The sequence below is a fragment of the Ascaphus truei genome, chromosome 2, assembly GCF_040206685.1.
Source record: "Ascaphus truei isolate aAscTru1 chromosome 2, aAscTru1.hap1, whole genome shotgun sequence".
In the NCBI taxonomy this organism is placed as follows: domain Eukaryota; kingdom Metazoa; phylum Chordata; class Amphibia; order Anura; family Ascaphidae; genus Ascaphus; species Ascaphus truei.
Genome location: NC_134484.1, coordinates 375428591 through 375445859, shown reverse-complemented (window position 1 = coordinate 375445859; position 17269 = coordinate 375428591). Strand labels below are relative to the sequence as shown.

At 42.3% G+C, this 17269-nt stretch overlaps 1 protein-coding gene across 4 annotated transcripts in view; it reads right to left on the bottom strand.

The window, feature by feature from the left end:
• ATP2C1 (ATPase secretory pathway Ca2+ transporting 1) overlaps positions 1–17269 on the bottom strand; it is a 133293-nt gene that overhangs the window by 23117 nt on the left and 92907 nt on the right. For all 4 annotated transcript variants that reach the window (XR_012799254.1, XM_075587086.1, XM_075587085.1 and 1 more), the window contains exons 13-18: positions 11563–11660; positions 8575–8670; positions 4887–4976; positions 2687–2791; positions 990–1146; positions 365–535 (exon numbers count right to left, since the gene is read on the bottom strand). Coding sequence is in view for 3 of the 4 variants with exons in the window: in XM_075587086.1 (XP_075443201.1) it covers positions 365–535; positions 990–1146; positions 2687–2791; positions 4887–4976; positions 8575–8670; positions 11563–11660 (717 nt within the window). In the remaining variant the exon portion in view is untranslated. The remainder of the gene's footprint in view (positions 1–364; positions 536–989; positions 1147–2686; positions 2792–4886; positions 4977–8574; positions 8671–11562; positions 11661–17269) is intronic.

Below are 17269 nucleotides of genomic sequence, written 5' to 3'. Positions count from 1 at the left end.
GCTCAAATAACTACACAAGTCAGCTAATCAGTCATGGCATGCGAGCCAAGTCATGTGGGAACACTCAATACATTAAGCACTTCCAATAAATGTTTCCACATAATTTAATCTTCACAATGACCTTATTCTATTATGTTCTCGCTTCAAGAAGAGAGGTCATTCTCCCCGAAAAGTGCTGCTTCCTACTTAATCAGATTACTGCTAAGAGAACACATGCGAATATATTTTGACCATAAGGGATACCTTTCTCCCAGTCTTCTATTAGCTTTTATCTACAAATGGTACAATTTATTCCCTGTACAGATTGCAGTCTTAGCCCTACTGGTAAAAAAAACAAAAAAATAATGTTGTCGTTTATTCATACCGATGGCAACAGCTGTCTCCTGCGAGTCTCCAGTGATCATTTTAATGGCAACTCCAGAGCGAATCAGTGTAGTGACCGCTTCCTTCACACCTGTCCGTGGGGGATCCATCATTCCCACCAGACCCAGAAAAGTTAGCTGTCCCAACTCTGGACCAGAAGCCAAAGCAATAACTGTAAGAAAAGAAAGAAAGGAGAACTATGAAATATGCAAAAACTAGGGCTGATGAGGTCGATAGGACCAGTCAAACCTGTCCATTTGCCTCATACTGGAAAACCGCAGACGGCTTCCTGTCTGGCATTCGTACTGATGCCGCCACGCGTATCCGAACACTTGCTTGGGAAAATCTGGGGCAATCTCCCAGTAATGCTGCAACATTTCTGTGACATTTCTGCAGACAGACTAATGGCCCGTCTGCAGAAATGTCACAGAAATGTTGCAGCCTTACTGGGAGATTGCCCCAGATTTTCCCAAGCAAGTGTTCGGATACTCGTTGCTGCATCTTCCCCTAATCTTAACTCTTTAAGTACACATTAACTTCCATTCAGTTTTGCTAAATGCCATTACTTCCCTAAAGTTTCTATGTACTGTTTGTTCCAAACTGGACAACAAACTAAATATCCTTACCCCGGAGTCCTGCAGTGCCCATATATGCCGTCTCTTGATGATACAGCTCCCTTTGCTGTTGAGTGAGAGGCAACATCTGTCCCTTGCTGATGTACGTGGTGCAATATCGAATAACTTGCTCATAAGCACCTTTCATAAAGCAAATCTCTGGTTTATCCTACAGAACAAAATTACAATAATAAGACTGTATAACATTATTTATGAAGCTCACACTCCACATACTGTATGCCCAAAAGCCCCAATAACTGTACTTTTAGTCTACATGTCACACCCTTCATTATTTACTCAACAGAAATCCTAATTAAGGATGCTTCTGTAGAAAGGTTAGGAGGGTACAAGTTCAGTGGCTGTGTCAGGGATAAGATCGAAGTGAAAATGTAAAATGCTATACTTGTACATCTTTAAAATAATGTGCCTCAATCAAGCTACCATGTGCTGCTCTGTCTCTTAAAGAGGCAATCCAAGCGCTTTTGTTTTTTTACATTTTGATTTTTTTTTTAAAACACAGGATTGAAGCAGTGGGTCCGGATCTGAAGCTCATTCATGTCGGGTCTGGGGACCTCCTGCTTCCGGAGATACTTGCCTCCGTAAGGGGTGCCAGTAGCCACACCGGCTGGGCAGCAGGGTTCACATTATGGGCGCTTTTCAAAGGTCCCACACACTGCGGGCCAATAGGAAGCCGTGGCGTCCTCCAGTGCTGCTTCCTATTGGCCCACGTGACACAGATATACAAAGCAGAGATGCCAGTACCTCTTTTAGAGTTATCTGGAAGCAGGGGGACCCCAGAGCTGAAATTAATAGGATTCAGCTTCGTAAACCCCCTGCTTCAGTCCTGTGTTATATATATAGAAACGAAGAGACAGAGAGCGCACGCCCCATAGCATAAAAAAGTACATTTAATATTAAAAAGGGATTAGGGACACTCAGAAAGGTATTCATAAATCAAGCGTTATGTGATAATCACCGCCAACGAGGTATACACCATCCTGGATCACACCAACAGTCCTGATCGATATTTCTGTCCGGATCACCAGTACAGGTTCATCCTCTGACAACTCCGCAGAAAGTACTCCGTGTGTCTACTTAGAATGCAGTCTACGAGTAGCGCAGTCTCAATCCAGCTCCATGCACGCTCCGGCCGTAAAGCGTGCACTTGCATGATGACGTAATGTCGCAATTGCGTACCCTGGCGCGTTTCGTCACACTCGGGCGACTTTATCAAATAAATGATGAATGATAAATAAATGATAAAGTCGTCCGAGTGTGACAAAAAGGGTCAGGGAATAGTCCATATTCTCACAGCAAGCACACCTCAACTGACAAAAAGTAATTTGAACAGTATCCAGGCAGAATAGCTTAGTACATTTTCATTGGCTGTTAGCCGCTCACATGACCAGGCTGTCTCGCTGCAGTAGCAAACAAGTTTGTCTCCTCTGCTTTTGGTATCCTTGCATCTCTCGTGCACGTGCAAGCTCGCGCTCACTATGGCCATGCGCTTTGGAATACACACGTTTGTTTGTAGCGCGAGCTATGTAGCTCGCTCCGTATCTTGCACTATGGCCGAGGCCTTAGCTACTTTTTCTCAAATTATCTCTTTTCCTTCCAAATAATTACCGGCTTCCCAAAATTACCCTGGTTCTTACACCATCTCAAGGTCAGACCATGACCTCTTGTTGTAAATGTTAACATACACATACCTGCTGGGTTCTGTGTACACATCTGACCGCCATCCACTTTTGTTCTGAGCTGAACGGGTACTCCGCCTTTCGAATGTAGTCATGTCGGAGAGCCTCAAGTCCCATCTATATACAATTGCATAGTACTATGAGAATGTCCATACAAATTGTCTACACGATCATTTACACTTGTAACAACAATGATGCTACTGTTATGCTACATATTACGCATTGCACTGCAGCAAAAGGATTAATTAGGACATTAACACATTTTCTAGTGACAGAACTTTAGGGGGAAAAAGTAAAATACAGATGAAACATGGAAACACCCCATGTAAATGCTTGCCCAATTATCACATTTTCTTATAAACAATCAAATCTTGACAAATCTTTCATTTTATTTGTTTAAATGCAAGTTATTTATTTCCTCTGCAGTTCTGAGTAGAAGAAATAACGGTGTGGCTTGTACAGGCTAAATGACATCAGTGCTGTTTGCAATGCTTGTCAGCACGTCTTAGGCTTGTTTTATAGTTCTTGCTGCTACGCGTGCGGGCGCGTTTAATTGGTAAGCTGCATTCGGTGACGCGTGTGGTTAGGGGACGTGACTAACATCACAGCGTTAGGCCATGCTGTGATTGGCTCGCGACACGGAAGCAGCGCGAAATTTTATTGTAATTTCCCTGGTCTGCTGTGCCACCGCTCACAGCTGTGCGTGCGCGCGTCCCTAGTATAGAAACGTCTGGCTAACACAGCGAATTATAATTGACGCGCGCACGGTAGCACACGCACTATATTAGACAGCAATTCATACCCTGATGAAGTAGCCAAAAGGTAAGGGATAGTTGGCCTACATTGTTTAACAGGAGACATTCCTTTTTTTACTCCAGTAGGTGGCAATCATATCTTCTCCTGGAATGCTATATTACAGTCTGTGTTTTACTAAACTTCGCCACCACTATCTCCGCAGACAGTACATTCCAGTTTCATTTACCTGGGCAGCAACACCATGCTAATTTAACAGCCTTTAGGATGAAAAGCCTGTCTGAAACTCTTTATAACGGCTCTAACTATATTTGTACATATTTTTGTACTCATTTACATATTATTAAAAAGAAAATACTCAGGGGCTTATGCAGAGAGGATCGAGATTAACAGGGAAAACGGCAATGAAATATCCACAAATTTGGGATATATTATGGCCGTATGCAGAAAGCGCCGTTACCTTCTTTTAGCAGATGGTAGTAAAATAGCCAAGTTTTCCTGGCTACCTGGAACACGCCAAAGTAAAGGGCAGAATGGCGCGTTCCAGCGCTTCGGTCCTTCTTGCATTGCACGCTAAAATAGCATGGCGCGTTCCAGGTACTCGCCACGAGTTTGCCGAGTTTTAAACCTCAGAAATTTTTTTAGGGCACTTTTAAAAATCGCGCCATTTTCTTCCGAGTTTCAGGATTTCTGGCAATTTTTTCGCCAGAAGATGGCGCTATTTCATTATCTATGCTCTCTGCATAAGCCCCTCAGTCTTTTTCTCTAAAGTAATCCACCATGTGGTGGATATGTTTTCATCATAATTTGGAACTTGCATTTGCTTGGTGAATTCTTCTTTAAAAAGGGTACCATAGAAATATAAACGTTTATAGCATGGTGCTCACAAATGTACTCCTTAACCAAGAAGTATTTTTACTTGAGGCCTATAAAGGGGAAACATTATGTTCCACTTGCTCCACATCCCTAACATCTGCTAATATCCTACTCTTCATTGCCTGACACGGAGCATTCATTCCATGTCTGGTACTGTATGCAACATCCTAATTCATTGTTTCTACAATAAATGCCCCAATTGTGTCCTGCAGATAAACAGCATCTTGATTTGGTGGCGACACTAACCGATTAACAATCAGACACCGAAATCTTGCTCCTCATGCTGATGCAAACAAGGCGTTAACAGTTACATTAAAGCCCCAGATTGATGGATAAAAACAAAAGCCTGTTTGCAGTGTCCTTACTTTGCCTTTTCATCTCTGTTACATATCTTGTGAGATCAGCCTGTACTGTCGTTTTCAGGGTTTGAAAAGCATTACTATTCTAACACTTTACAGGTCCTTCGTACATTTAAATACTTCTATTGAAAGCAATAACCACATAGCATGTAAGCATATTCAAAAGATGAATACACATTTAAAGAACATATTCGCTCTCTGGATTGAGAGGATTTATCACTCACCTTCATAGAGAGCGCAATTAAGGCCCCCTCCGTTGGCTTTCCCATTAAAGTGTTGTTCCTTATTTCAGCATCATTGCACACACATCCTGCCTAGAAGGTAGGAAGAAACAGAACAAACCCTTGTTAATAATAAGAGATACTGGTAGACCAGTATAAATCCTCTCAATGAAAGCAATAGACACGGTATGTCTGTTCACACTAGAGCAGCGGTGGACAACTCCAGTCCCCCAGGGCCACCAACAGGTCAGATTTTCAGGATATCCCAGCTTCAGCTGAAGCAGGGATACTCTTAAAGCCAGACCTGTTGGTGGCCCTTGAGTACTGGAGCTGGCCACACCTGCACTTGTGTCTTGGTAGGGTTCATGATACATTTACTTATTAATTGAAACCAGACTATATGAATCCTTTGCCATCACAAAGGCACTTTCTGCATGCTGCTGCTGCTGCTGCTGCCCATTAAGACAAATCTGCGTACGCTAACAGATTTGCAGCTGAAAATTGCTTCCACAAAGCTTAAGTGCTGTCCACCATGAAATGTGTAATCATGCACAAGCGAGAACAAGCCAAAGTGTTCCCAAATCAAGGAGATCTACAAGGAGGGGGTTGTAACTGAGCAGACATCCGTCTTAAATGCACGTATGGATGCTTTTAGGCTTTCATTAACTAGCTAAAATATTAAAGGCCTGGAGTGTTTTTTCTTTTTAAATAGTTATTTAATGCTTGTGGGAGCTTAATGAAGCAAATGAGCGACGACACACAATGAGGCATCAGCATTGATGTGACATCTCATTATGAGCCTGTCCTTGGCTTGCCAAGATGCTGCTGAAAGAGCCATAAAGTGGTTGGTTTGCTATAAAATATCCTATTGCACAATGGCAAGGATGTTATGTATTTTTTATTACTTTATGTACAGTCTCCCACAATAGCAACTAAGGACACCCCATCAATAGTAGTACCATCCCTTTGAGAAACCACAAACCCCGATTGCAGTGATGCTCAGAGGTGAGCTGATACCAGGCACCAGCAGTGATCAGATGAATCAATAGAAAGAGACTAAGGCTGCGCTTATAGTGCCGGCGACAGCAACGCGACGTCGAAACAAATGCATTGCCGCCGCGAGCTCTTATAGTAAGCGCGATGTGATGGCGCAATGGGGCGATGGCTTGGTCGCGATCTTTGGAAGTCATCTCAATTAGATTTTTCCAGCGACCGTAGCCTGATGTCGCCGTCGCTATAAGCGTAGTCTTAGGCTAAGGCAGGGATGGCCAACTCCAGTCCAAGGGGCACCAATAGGTCAAGTGTTAAGGATATCACTGACTCAGCACAGGTGGCTCAATCAGTATGACAGCCACCTGTGCTGAAGCAGGGATAGCATTAAAACCTGACCTGTTGGTGGCCCTTGAGAACTGGAGTTGGCTACTCCTAGGCTAAGGCATAGGAACACCAGCTGATTAAAAACAGGCATGATGGAATCAGAATCTATAACTAGTAGAAAGGCAGAGCATCTGTGGCCGATAGAAATACATACCGGTACAATCAAGTTGGGTAATTCAAAAAAGTTCATAATAAATGGTAAAAGTCATCTGAAGAGCTGTCCAGCATGTGTACTTTGCTGCTGATGCTTCATTATATAAATGCTGTGCAACTTCAAAAATCTTACTCCTGGATAATGCTTTAAATGTTATTTCTTTCATTTTTAGCTCTCTCGAAATATGAAGTTTGGCTGAAGCATACACTAAAACAGGGGCGTGCAAACTTTGTTTGCTGCGCCCCCACCCCCCTGCCTGCTACTCTCCATTCTGAGCCCCCCCCCTTCCCCTTATCTCACCTGGCACAAGGTCGTTACGTTACCCGCAGCGTCATTTGACACGTGTGACTTCACATGACCCTGCGGCGTAATTTTACGCCGTGTTGCCATGGACACGAGTGACGCCGGCAGAGTCCAGGTAAGTTTTAGAGTTGCAGGGGCCTCACGCGATCCCCCGGCATTTAATTTAAATGCCTCGGGGAAAGAGCACGGGGCCTCTGCAACCGCCCGCACCCCCCCAGACAAATCCAGCGCCCCCACTTTGCGTACCGCTGCGTTAAAAAACCCAGGACAAATAGAATAGTATATTTGCAATGTGTGTACTTTGTAGCAAATGCAGATATAAAGATCAAAACTTCCCAAATCTACTTTCAAAGATCCGCCCTTCACACAGCCAGTGCCATCTGAATTTTTGGTGGTGTTCCTTGCAGCTATCCTCAGATATATTGATAGCTAAAAAGGGAGGTTTTCCAGTTGGTGGGTGCTTAAGGCATTAAAAGCAGACAGCAGAGATATGTAAACCTGCTGAGGTGCGCTTTTCTGCAGTTCCCAACAAACTTTCCAAAAGTTTGCAAAACCAGCAAACATTTTACTAGAAGTTTTGAAGCAAAAAGTTCCACTGAAAGGTCCCAAATGTTCAAAATTTGATCTGGTTTTACAAATTTAAGCTTGAACGAATTTGTAAAGCAAAAAGTAATCAAAATTGAACATGCAATGCCCATTTACTTTTTAGCTGTAGGCAAACTATAAAACGGGTGGCAATTGCAAAATTGGCTTAGGTGAGAAACGTGGACATCCAGCAGCAGCATTTATTGCTTATCCAATATTATTATTTGGGGTGTTACTCTCTAAAGAGAAAGATCCTCAGAGCACTGAAAGTGTATAGACCTACTCTAATACTTTATGCAGACACATGCATCTAATGTACATTGAACATATCTGCTTGAAAGGGAGACTATTCAATTATTAACCCCTCTGCAAAGGACCAGCGTGCTAAGGGTTAACATTTGTTGTTCTCTGTGGAACGTCAACCCCACTCACTGGAATGTTAACGAGCCATGAGGACACAAAGAGCTTTTGTTTACAGCTGCATTGCATCTCAGCCACCCACCCCACTGTGCATCTGCTTTGCCCCAAAGGCGCACAGCCTTTGGCGCAGCCGAAGGGCAGCCAAAGGGTGTGAACCGTTTGCTGCCGTTCGCTGATGTTGGTTGATGTTAAAGCTGCTCTATTTCTATCTGAAACTCATATGCCCTTTATCCCCTGTACCCAATTTTCCAACCCTACCTGTCCTATGAAATGTCTGTGAATTCACTGTATAACCCGGTTCTTTTAATGTAACCATGTACTTTTTTCATAACTCTGTGCCCAGGACATACTTGAAAACGAGAGGTATCTCTCAATGTATTACTTCCTGATAAAACATTTTTATAAATAAATAAATAAATTGGCACTTCTAGACAAACAAGTCCCATTCATATTTAAAACTGCGTTCCTTTTATTAAAAATTTTACTAGATGGGAAGAGCATGAACAGTGTTAATTTCCGCTCGGGGGACCCCCATGCTTCCCAAGATACTTACAGACAGCCTCCGGCAAACAAACAGGAGAAAAACTAAGCACAGCAGCAAGTACTCAGGGTTGGATAGAAGTGCTGGTAGAAGTAGTTATTTTATTCCAATATCAGACAGATACAAGGCAGGTGAAAAAACGCCACTGGGCACGGAAAATGTCTATTTAAAAGGTCCTGCGAGCCAATAGGAAGCCACGACGTCATCCCTTGTGGCTTCCAAATGGCCTATGTGAGGAGAGACTTCACATTGTTCTTCCTATCAACAAAGAGGGTCCTATAATAGTAATAATAATATTACCAAGAACTTACTTCGACAACCTTACTTATTGAGGGACTGCAAAATCCATGAATAATATCACCGTCATGGCTCACTTCACCGAAGCGATTGTAGCCAACTCCAGTAACCTGAAAAACACACAGATGAGTACACAGAAGGGTGCAATCCCTCCTAAATTACTTGAAAGCACGTTAGACAATAGAAGAGCAGTACAGGCATACCCCGCAAAAACGTACGCAATGGGACCGGAGCATTTATGTAAAGCAAAAATGTACTTAAAGTGAAGCACTACCTTTTTCCACTTATCAATGCATGTACTGTACTGCAATCGCCACATACGTGTATAACTGATGTAAATAACACATTTGTAACAGGCTCTCGTCTCCCCACTTGCGCACAGCTTCGGTACAGGTAGGGAGCTGGTATTGCTGTTCAGGACGTGCTGACAGGCACATGCGTGAGCTGCCGTTTGCCTAATGGGCGATATGTCCTTGCTCGCGAGTGTACTTAAAGTGAGTGTCCTTAAACCAGGGTATGCCTGTATATACAATTCTGTCTTTTTACAAAGATGACATTATAAAACATTAATTACACTCTGCTCATATTACTCAACCTCTCTGCAGCATTTGACACCATGGACCACCCTCTTCTCCTTCACATTCTCCATACTCTTGGTATTCGGAACAAAGCTCTATCCTGGATCTCATCCTACCTCTCCCATCGTACTTTCAGTGTCTCTTCTCCCAACACCTCCTCCTCTATTGATCTCTCTGTGGGGGTACCCAAGGGCTCTGTCCTGGGACCTCTTCTCTTTTCTCTGTACACACTCTCTCTAGGTGACCTAATAACATCTTTTGGGTTTAATCATCACCTCTATGCTGACGAGACACAAATATACTTTTCAACACCCGACCTTACACCTGCTGTACAAACCAAAGTTTCTGAATGTCTCTCTGCTATATCATCCTGGATGGCCCTCCGCCGCCTTAAACTCAACATGGCTAAAACAGAGCTCCTCATACTTCCTCCCAAACCTATCTCCTTCCACATTACTATATCCTTCCACATTACTGTTGGAACTATGATCATTCACCCAGTAGCCCAAGCACGCTGCCTAGGGGTCACACTCGACTCCTCTCTCACATTCGCCCCTCACATTCAAAACATTTCCAAAACCCGTCGCTTTTTCCTCCGCAATATAACAAAGATACGCCCTTTCCTCTGTTGCTCGACTGCTAAAACTCCCGTCTTGATTACTGTAACCTCCTGCTGTCCGGCCTTCCTGCCTCTCACCTGTCTCCCCTACAATCTATCTTAAACGCTGCTGCCAGAATCACTCTACTCTTTCCTAGATCTGTCCCAGCATCTCCCCTCATGAAATCCCTCTCCTGGCTTTCGATCAAATCCCGCATCTCACACTCCATTCTTCTCCTCACTTTTAAAGCTTTACACTCTTCTGCCCCATCTTACATCTCAGCCCTAACTTCTCGTTATGCACCATCCAGACTCTTGCGTTCTTCTCAAGGATGTCTTCTTTCTACCCCCTTTGTATCTAAAGCCCTCTCCCGCCTTAAACCATTTTCACTGAGTGCCCCACACCTCTGGAATGTCCTTCCCCTCAGTACCCGACTAGCACCCTCTCTATCCACCTTTAAGACCCACCTTAAGACACACTTGCTTAAAGAAGCATATGAATAGCACTGTGGATATTCTGAACACATGATATATAAAGCTTGGCCCCCTGCAGAAGCACTTACCAGAACTCCCTCCTACTGTCTCTGTACGTTCTCCCTACCTACCAATTAGATTGTAAGCTCCTTGGGGCAGGGACTCCTCTTCCTTAATGTTACTTTTATGACTAAAGCACTTATTATGCTCTGTTATTTATTTGATTACCACATGTATTACTACTGTGAAGCGCTATGTACATCAATGGCGCTATATAAATAAAGACATACAATACAATACAATTAATCGTGCTTTCCTGATTTTCAATTCTTAAACAGCATAATGCATGCATTTTAAGAGAGTTCAAAAGCCTCCGAATTTATAAGCAAGAATGTCCAGAATTCAATAGCATAATAATGAGGAGGAAACGCTGCATTAGAAGTGCACTTTTAGAATAACACACAAAACCACTATCCCGAATGAGAACATCACGTTCATTACAGTTTTTAATTCCGCAAATACTGTAATAACATCACAAGGATTTTAGGCAAACACTGGAACATTCTTTTATCTGGTCCAGTTCTAAACCCTATATTACCTCACGATATTTGAAAAGTATTTTAGTTCCAAGCTAACGAGAACATTGTAATATGGAGCCCCGAGGCAGTAGTTGGCCTACCACTAAGCCAACAGGATTGCGATGCACGTGGAAAGTGCTCAGATGGTAAATTGCTCCATAAAACAATAACTACTATTCTCTCATGTAAAAGTAAGCAATGTATCAGTCACAAAACTCAATATATATTGCTCCACTACACGTTATTTATTTACTCCTCTGCCACTGGTACGGAGGGCTCGGTAACCCCGCATCCTGGTTCAACAATACTGCATCACCCACCACCCACCACCCAACAAAACTGTTTGGCAGCCCAGTATGTCACTGTTCAATAAAACTTTCAGCTTTTCAACTTTTTAAACTTTTCATTCTAAAATGAAATTGATGGGTACATCGGTTTGGGAATCTTAAACAATACCATTACATTTCCTTTCCAGTATTGTGGCATTTGTTGGATTTACACGGCTGTGTGAATTAATCTGGATTACAAGATGTTTTTGTAAAGGAGTCCTTAGAGGTAAATTCAGGTGTATATTTAATGGCCTAGTATATTTCAACACAATATTATACTATTTGCTGTAAAACCAGCAGTACATGACAAAAATAAATAAATTAAGAGTTGCAAAGCTTCATCCTATTAATGTCACATTTGCCTTAACTGTACTGTTTCAGAACAGCTTTGCTTTGCGTTAGCCTGCCAATCGTGCACAGTAATTCACTACTCAGACACACATACCTCTGCATGAATTCCATCCGAGGTAAAAATGTGTGTTACAGTCATTTCGTTCTTGGTCAACGTTCCAGTTTTATCAGAACAGATAACATTACAGCAGCCTAACAGCAAAGGGAAAGAGACAGAAATAAAACACGTTGCTACAAAATTCCTCTCCGACTCAAGTGACAGTGAAAGCAAGCAACGCATAAAACCATAGTATTACAAGAATAATGATTCAAATAAGTAGATTAAGTGATTTCAAAATGAATTTAGTCATGAAACACAAACAAAAATGATAAACAGATAAACAACAATCACAGAAAAGGCGCTTTCAGTCTGCCTTAGCAACGACTATTGTATTTGCAATTAATTGAGAGCACTTAGTCAAGTGGCTCATAGCATTCGTAACGATTATTTAAAAATTAAGAATATATTTAAAAGCTTTTCAAAATGACTCCTGAGAGCCAAAAGCCCAACTCTAAACATGAAAACACCAAATACATAACCGGTTTCTTGTGGTCCAGGGAAAGGCTGCAGCAGAAAATGTCATGCTGCAGGGCTTAACTAGAGAGTTATAATGTAATTAAGGAGCTACCTAATTTCGGAAACATTAAACCACAATAAGTTTATAGGAGCCAGCAAAATGTGACCTGTAATGCTTTAGTGTACTTTAAAGGACAGCATCGTTTGGATGATTTTAACAGGCCTTTCAGCTTCTATTGCTATTCTCAACCTAGAGCATTTCTACAGATGGGTAAAGGGGTGCCTAAGAAAACGTGAGATCTTGGAGAAAAAAAATTAAAGAAAGGACACTGTGAAATAAAACTAAAATAACCAAGTGAATAGGACTGCAGTAGTACCATCTATTCAGTCCCTTTCTGATACCTGGCCTACCCACAGCATGCTAAGCTCGAGCGTGTACAGTGGGTCAGAGTGGCAAACCAGCAGCATCCCAGAATGTCCTTGGAAAGCCAAGTAAAACCATTTGTTTTGGCTTGTATTTTAATTCAAACGTCTAAGGAGAAATATGCCATTAAACAAAACGTATGTAAGCACTACACCTGTTGTGTTGAAGTGAAAGAAACCTAAAGATGAATGGGTTAATCCTCCGATCCTCTCCAATTACCTTTAATTATTCCATTGTGCTGCTTGGCTAATTGGTTGCATTAAAGGCATTAGCAACATAAAATTGGCTGAGCTTCGGTGTAAGGATTATTGCACCTACACACGTTTGCATGAAATCATCTGTTCGTTCTTCAAAATGCCATCAAGATGCTCCCGGGAGCCTCAGCAAATAAGCTTGTTCTTGACAATAAGCCAAACAAACTAATTCCAATGAAGAATACTTTTATTTCTTCGCCATTGCTCCTCTATGAGCTTTTAGGGACTTTGAAAAAGTGTCCAACACGACGAGGTATATGAGTTTTAATGCACTAAGGCTCTGTATGCAATGGTATTGAAGCTTTAGGCCTACATTTACTCAACTTAGTGGACCATGAAGTGCATTCTGGCTTAGCACCACCTGGGTCTAAATACGTAACCTCTAGCAAAGGTGGGTCTCGATAGCTACAGGCTGTTCACTTAAACAAAAAATATATATATTTTTATTGAATTGTTTAAAATAATAAATGACGTATGATTGAGAGATGTAACTACAATATAAAACATAATGAGCATACATACAAATATAAAATAAACACGAATAAAATACAGTAATCACGGTGATCAGCGGGGAAGCAAAACTTCCTATGCAGGCAACAAAGGTTATTTTCCACACAGGTTTAGTAACATCAAATTGTGTAACTAGACTGATTATTTTATCTAGCAGATTGTGTAATTCGATACCGCTTTGAACCTTCAAAGTACAAAGTAGCCTTTTTAATCTTTTCTCTGAAAAGGTTGGGGAAAAAAATGGAATAGAACTAGAAGTCAAAGACTATGTCTACCTTGGCCAGCAAATAACAATGGAGGCAGTTGCGCAACTACAATTTTTATGCCCACCTGCAAGAAATGTTAATTTCTCCCCCCCTCTCGCTCTCCCCACCCCACGATAATAGGCCTGCTCAGCTGCTCTGGTCCCATCAGTGTATGAAGCTGAGCAGAAATTGGGCCCAACATTCAGCGCCAACTGGGGAAACAGACAGGGGGGAGGAGGAATTGGCCGCGGAGTGAGGGCACCGCAGAAAGTAGAAGCCCCAGCACCAGCAGCCACTGGGGCCCGACTTCCAGTATTGGGCAGCTAGACCCGTCCGTCCGTCCGCCCCCTCCCCCCTGCACATTTACGGAGTTTAGCAAGATGGTTGTTACGCCACTGAATGGGTGGGAACCTTTTGAATTAAATCAATTTTAGAATGAAGATGGGATGGAGCACATTTGAAGAGACAAGACAATATTTCAAGAGAAGCTTCTACTGTGCCTCAAGAGGAAAGTTTTCAACCAGTGTATTCTACCCATGTTCACATATGGATGTGAAAACGTGGACCAAACAAAAGTCTGCAACATCATCCCCAGGGCGAAGAAATTAAAATGGCAGTGGGCTGGACATACAGTATCACCAGAAGAAATGATCATTGTTAGACAAAGATGGTACTCAACTGGATTCCACGAGAGATGAATTGACCAAGACGACGACCAAAAGTGAGATGGGCGGATGAAATCAGAACATTTGTTGGAGCAACATGGAGAAGAGATTCTTACCACAGCATTACCTGGAAGGTCCTTGGCGAGGCCTTCATAAAAAGCAGTGAACAGACAAGGGGGAGGATGACTATGATGATATATTTCCTAGCAACCAAACATATTGGATCCACCAAAAGATTTTTAAATGTGTGTCTAAATTACATTCCCGTCATATTTTTTCAAAAAATGGCAGTCAATACTTCAAAGAAGGTGAATGGTTTATAAACCTGGAGAGGTATTTAAAAAAAAAAAAAAATTGTGCCAGAAACGTTCCTCGACATGACCATTGCATATTTGTAAGATTTGGCACTTGCTACTAGTACAGGAGTATTTGTCAAAGAAATAGAAACAACTGGGAAGTGCTTTGCCAACAGATAGCACTTAGTCTTCTCAACACAGGAGGTCACTTGTAGCCAACATTAAAACTCACGCAGCAGTTTCACAGGTTGTTGATACCGCTTGCTCCTTTAAGGCTTGTTGGATGAAGTTTTGTTTGCGCCCCCTGCCTGCTCTCACCCCCACCCCTTCCCTTAACTTTTCTTTGGCATCGGCAGTGTCATTTGACGTCTCATTGCCATTTGACCTCGCATTTGACTCCGTGTTGTCATGACGACACGTCGTCAGAAGCCTCTGGAGAGCAGGTAATAGGGAATAACAGAGGACTTGCGCGCTCCCTCAGCATTTTATTTAAATGTTGTGGGGAAGAGCACAGTCTCTGTAAGCGTCGCGCCTCTCCCAACCCCCCCTCCCCCAACAAAAAATGTTCCGCCCCCCAGTTTGCAAACCCGTTCTGAAGCATCCAATGTATGAACTACATCCTTCTAAAAAACGTTCTCAACTTTATGACACACAGTGCTTATTTGCATGTCATTACCCAGAATCCCTGGCTGCCGTGGAAGCACTTTATGTGAAGAGATAATGGGGAAAGGCAGAGTTGCAGACCTGTCAGACATGGGAATGTGCTCACAGGTGGTATTTTTATTTACTGTACGGTGGAGGGTTTTTGTAACTTCTTTACTCACCAGAACTTGTTTTGTGTCCAACTTTATGGGAAAAGTCCAAGAGAACTTGTTATGTCTTCTAAACAACTTTGAACACGCTGCAGAAAACTCTAGATTTAATTAAAATAATCTTGGGAAATAAGTATTGTTTTGTTATTACATTAACTTCTGCAAACTCCATATACTTTTTTTTGTAGTTGTAATTTCTGTGAAATCTGCCTATCCAGTTCATCTATAAAGTAACTATTCCTTTCTTCTAAGTGGGTTAAGTGTGCTGCATGTTGTGTCCGAGTGGTCTTAAACTCTTCCAAGGAGTTTTCTAAAGCATCACATTTTTTATGTAAGATATATGTCTCATCATTGTAGAAACTGTTTTTGCTATATTACAGTATATCTGCTGAAGGCCTCCCATTCTGATTGCAGGCATTAGCCCCAGATCCCTCCAAGACAGCCACCACCTTCTTCATTCTGTCTGCCTTCCCTGCATGCTGTTGCTTTGGCCGGTGTGACTACCGTAAAAAGATGTTTTCATAAATATGTGCCCGGTTGCTGTCTTCAGTCTTCAAGAGGTAAAATGTGCACAGTAAATTTGTAGAGATGAGGGAATCTGTCCAAATCCGATCCAAAGATTTGACGCTGTACTTTTACCAAAGTTCGATCAGCACACTAAAATCCAAATGCGGAATGGGCACTAAAAAAAAATTAGACCGGATACATCCTAATCTGTCATCGGATCCAATCCACCTGGATTTTGTTGAATCCGCAATGTAATTTTATATTAAATACAAACCCTGAAATATGAGTTTTATGGAAGCGAGGGGAGAAAGGAGGGGCGGGGGAGAGAGAGGGGGTCAGGGACAGGGAAGGGAGAAAGAAGGTGAGAGAGGGCGTGGGAGGGAAACCTCTGCTATTTTCGGAAGCAGCTTTACCAGCAGATGGGTAGCAACCAGTAACAGCATACATATGAGGTTTGAGCTACACTGCTCACACCTGTAGCTAATCTAACTATTAGCATATCTCACAGGTATCTCAAGTGTGCTCCTTTTTGTGCATATGGTACATTGAACTGGCAACCAGGAAGTGGTTTGCTTTAAAAGAAATCCAGGGGCAAGGGCTACAGGTACAGTATGAGCAGTAAGTAGAGCTCAAAAGTATGTTGTGACAGTGGTGCTATTCAGCAGCTGGTTTAGCTCACACTACTAGAGCTGCTGCCCAGAATAGCAGAGGTGGTGGGTTCTGATCCTGTTGTGCCTGACACCAGTACCCTCTTCCTCACAAGGTGCTTTAAGCTTGTCAGTATATTGATTATGGAAATCCTTTTATGAAGTTTGGGATGTGAGTCATTTAAAAATACTTTGCATATTCCATTAGCATATCTCCCAGGTATTGAAGGTATGCTCCTTTTCGAACACAGGTCTCTCTCCATATGTTATTTGGACGGAGGTGACTCAGGGGATAGATCGAGTGCTGGGGACTCTGCTAAAATAGCTCTCGCTCTCCCCTTCCAACAAAACATATTTCAGAGCTTCGTCCATCACTACAAATTAGATTTTTTTAATACGAGCAGTTGTGAGGAGTTGAGGCGGCCAGGTGAAGCTATAATGCCACACGTCTGACCAGCAGCACGCCATAGTGGAAGTTCCCTAGGCTGTTAACATTTTAATGCAAGTCGCGCTTTTGCTTTATTAACAATGCAGACCTCTATGAAGCTAAGAAGTTCAAACCTACCTTCAAATGAGGAAGTCTCATTCCAAATGATTTAAGCCTGTTGTACTAGGTTCAACATAAACAAATGTCTTTTCACAGACCAAAGTAGTCTAAATTGGCACAATTAAATCATAGCATAATGTAGCAAAGCATAATGGTAAGCAGTCATAATGGCTGAGCAATCTTGGAAAGGGCTGCAATACGGGAGTCTGGACAAGGACCTAAGTGGTTTGTTTGTTAGCACAGCGCATGACAATCGTACAACACATGTAAGAGTGAACACGGGGAAGAGGTGTCTCAGAAATGGCACAAGTTGATACTAACAAGCTGAATTCTTATCT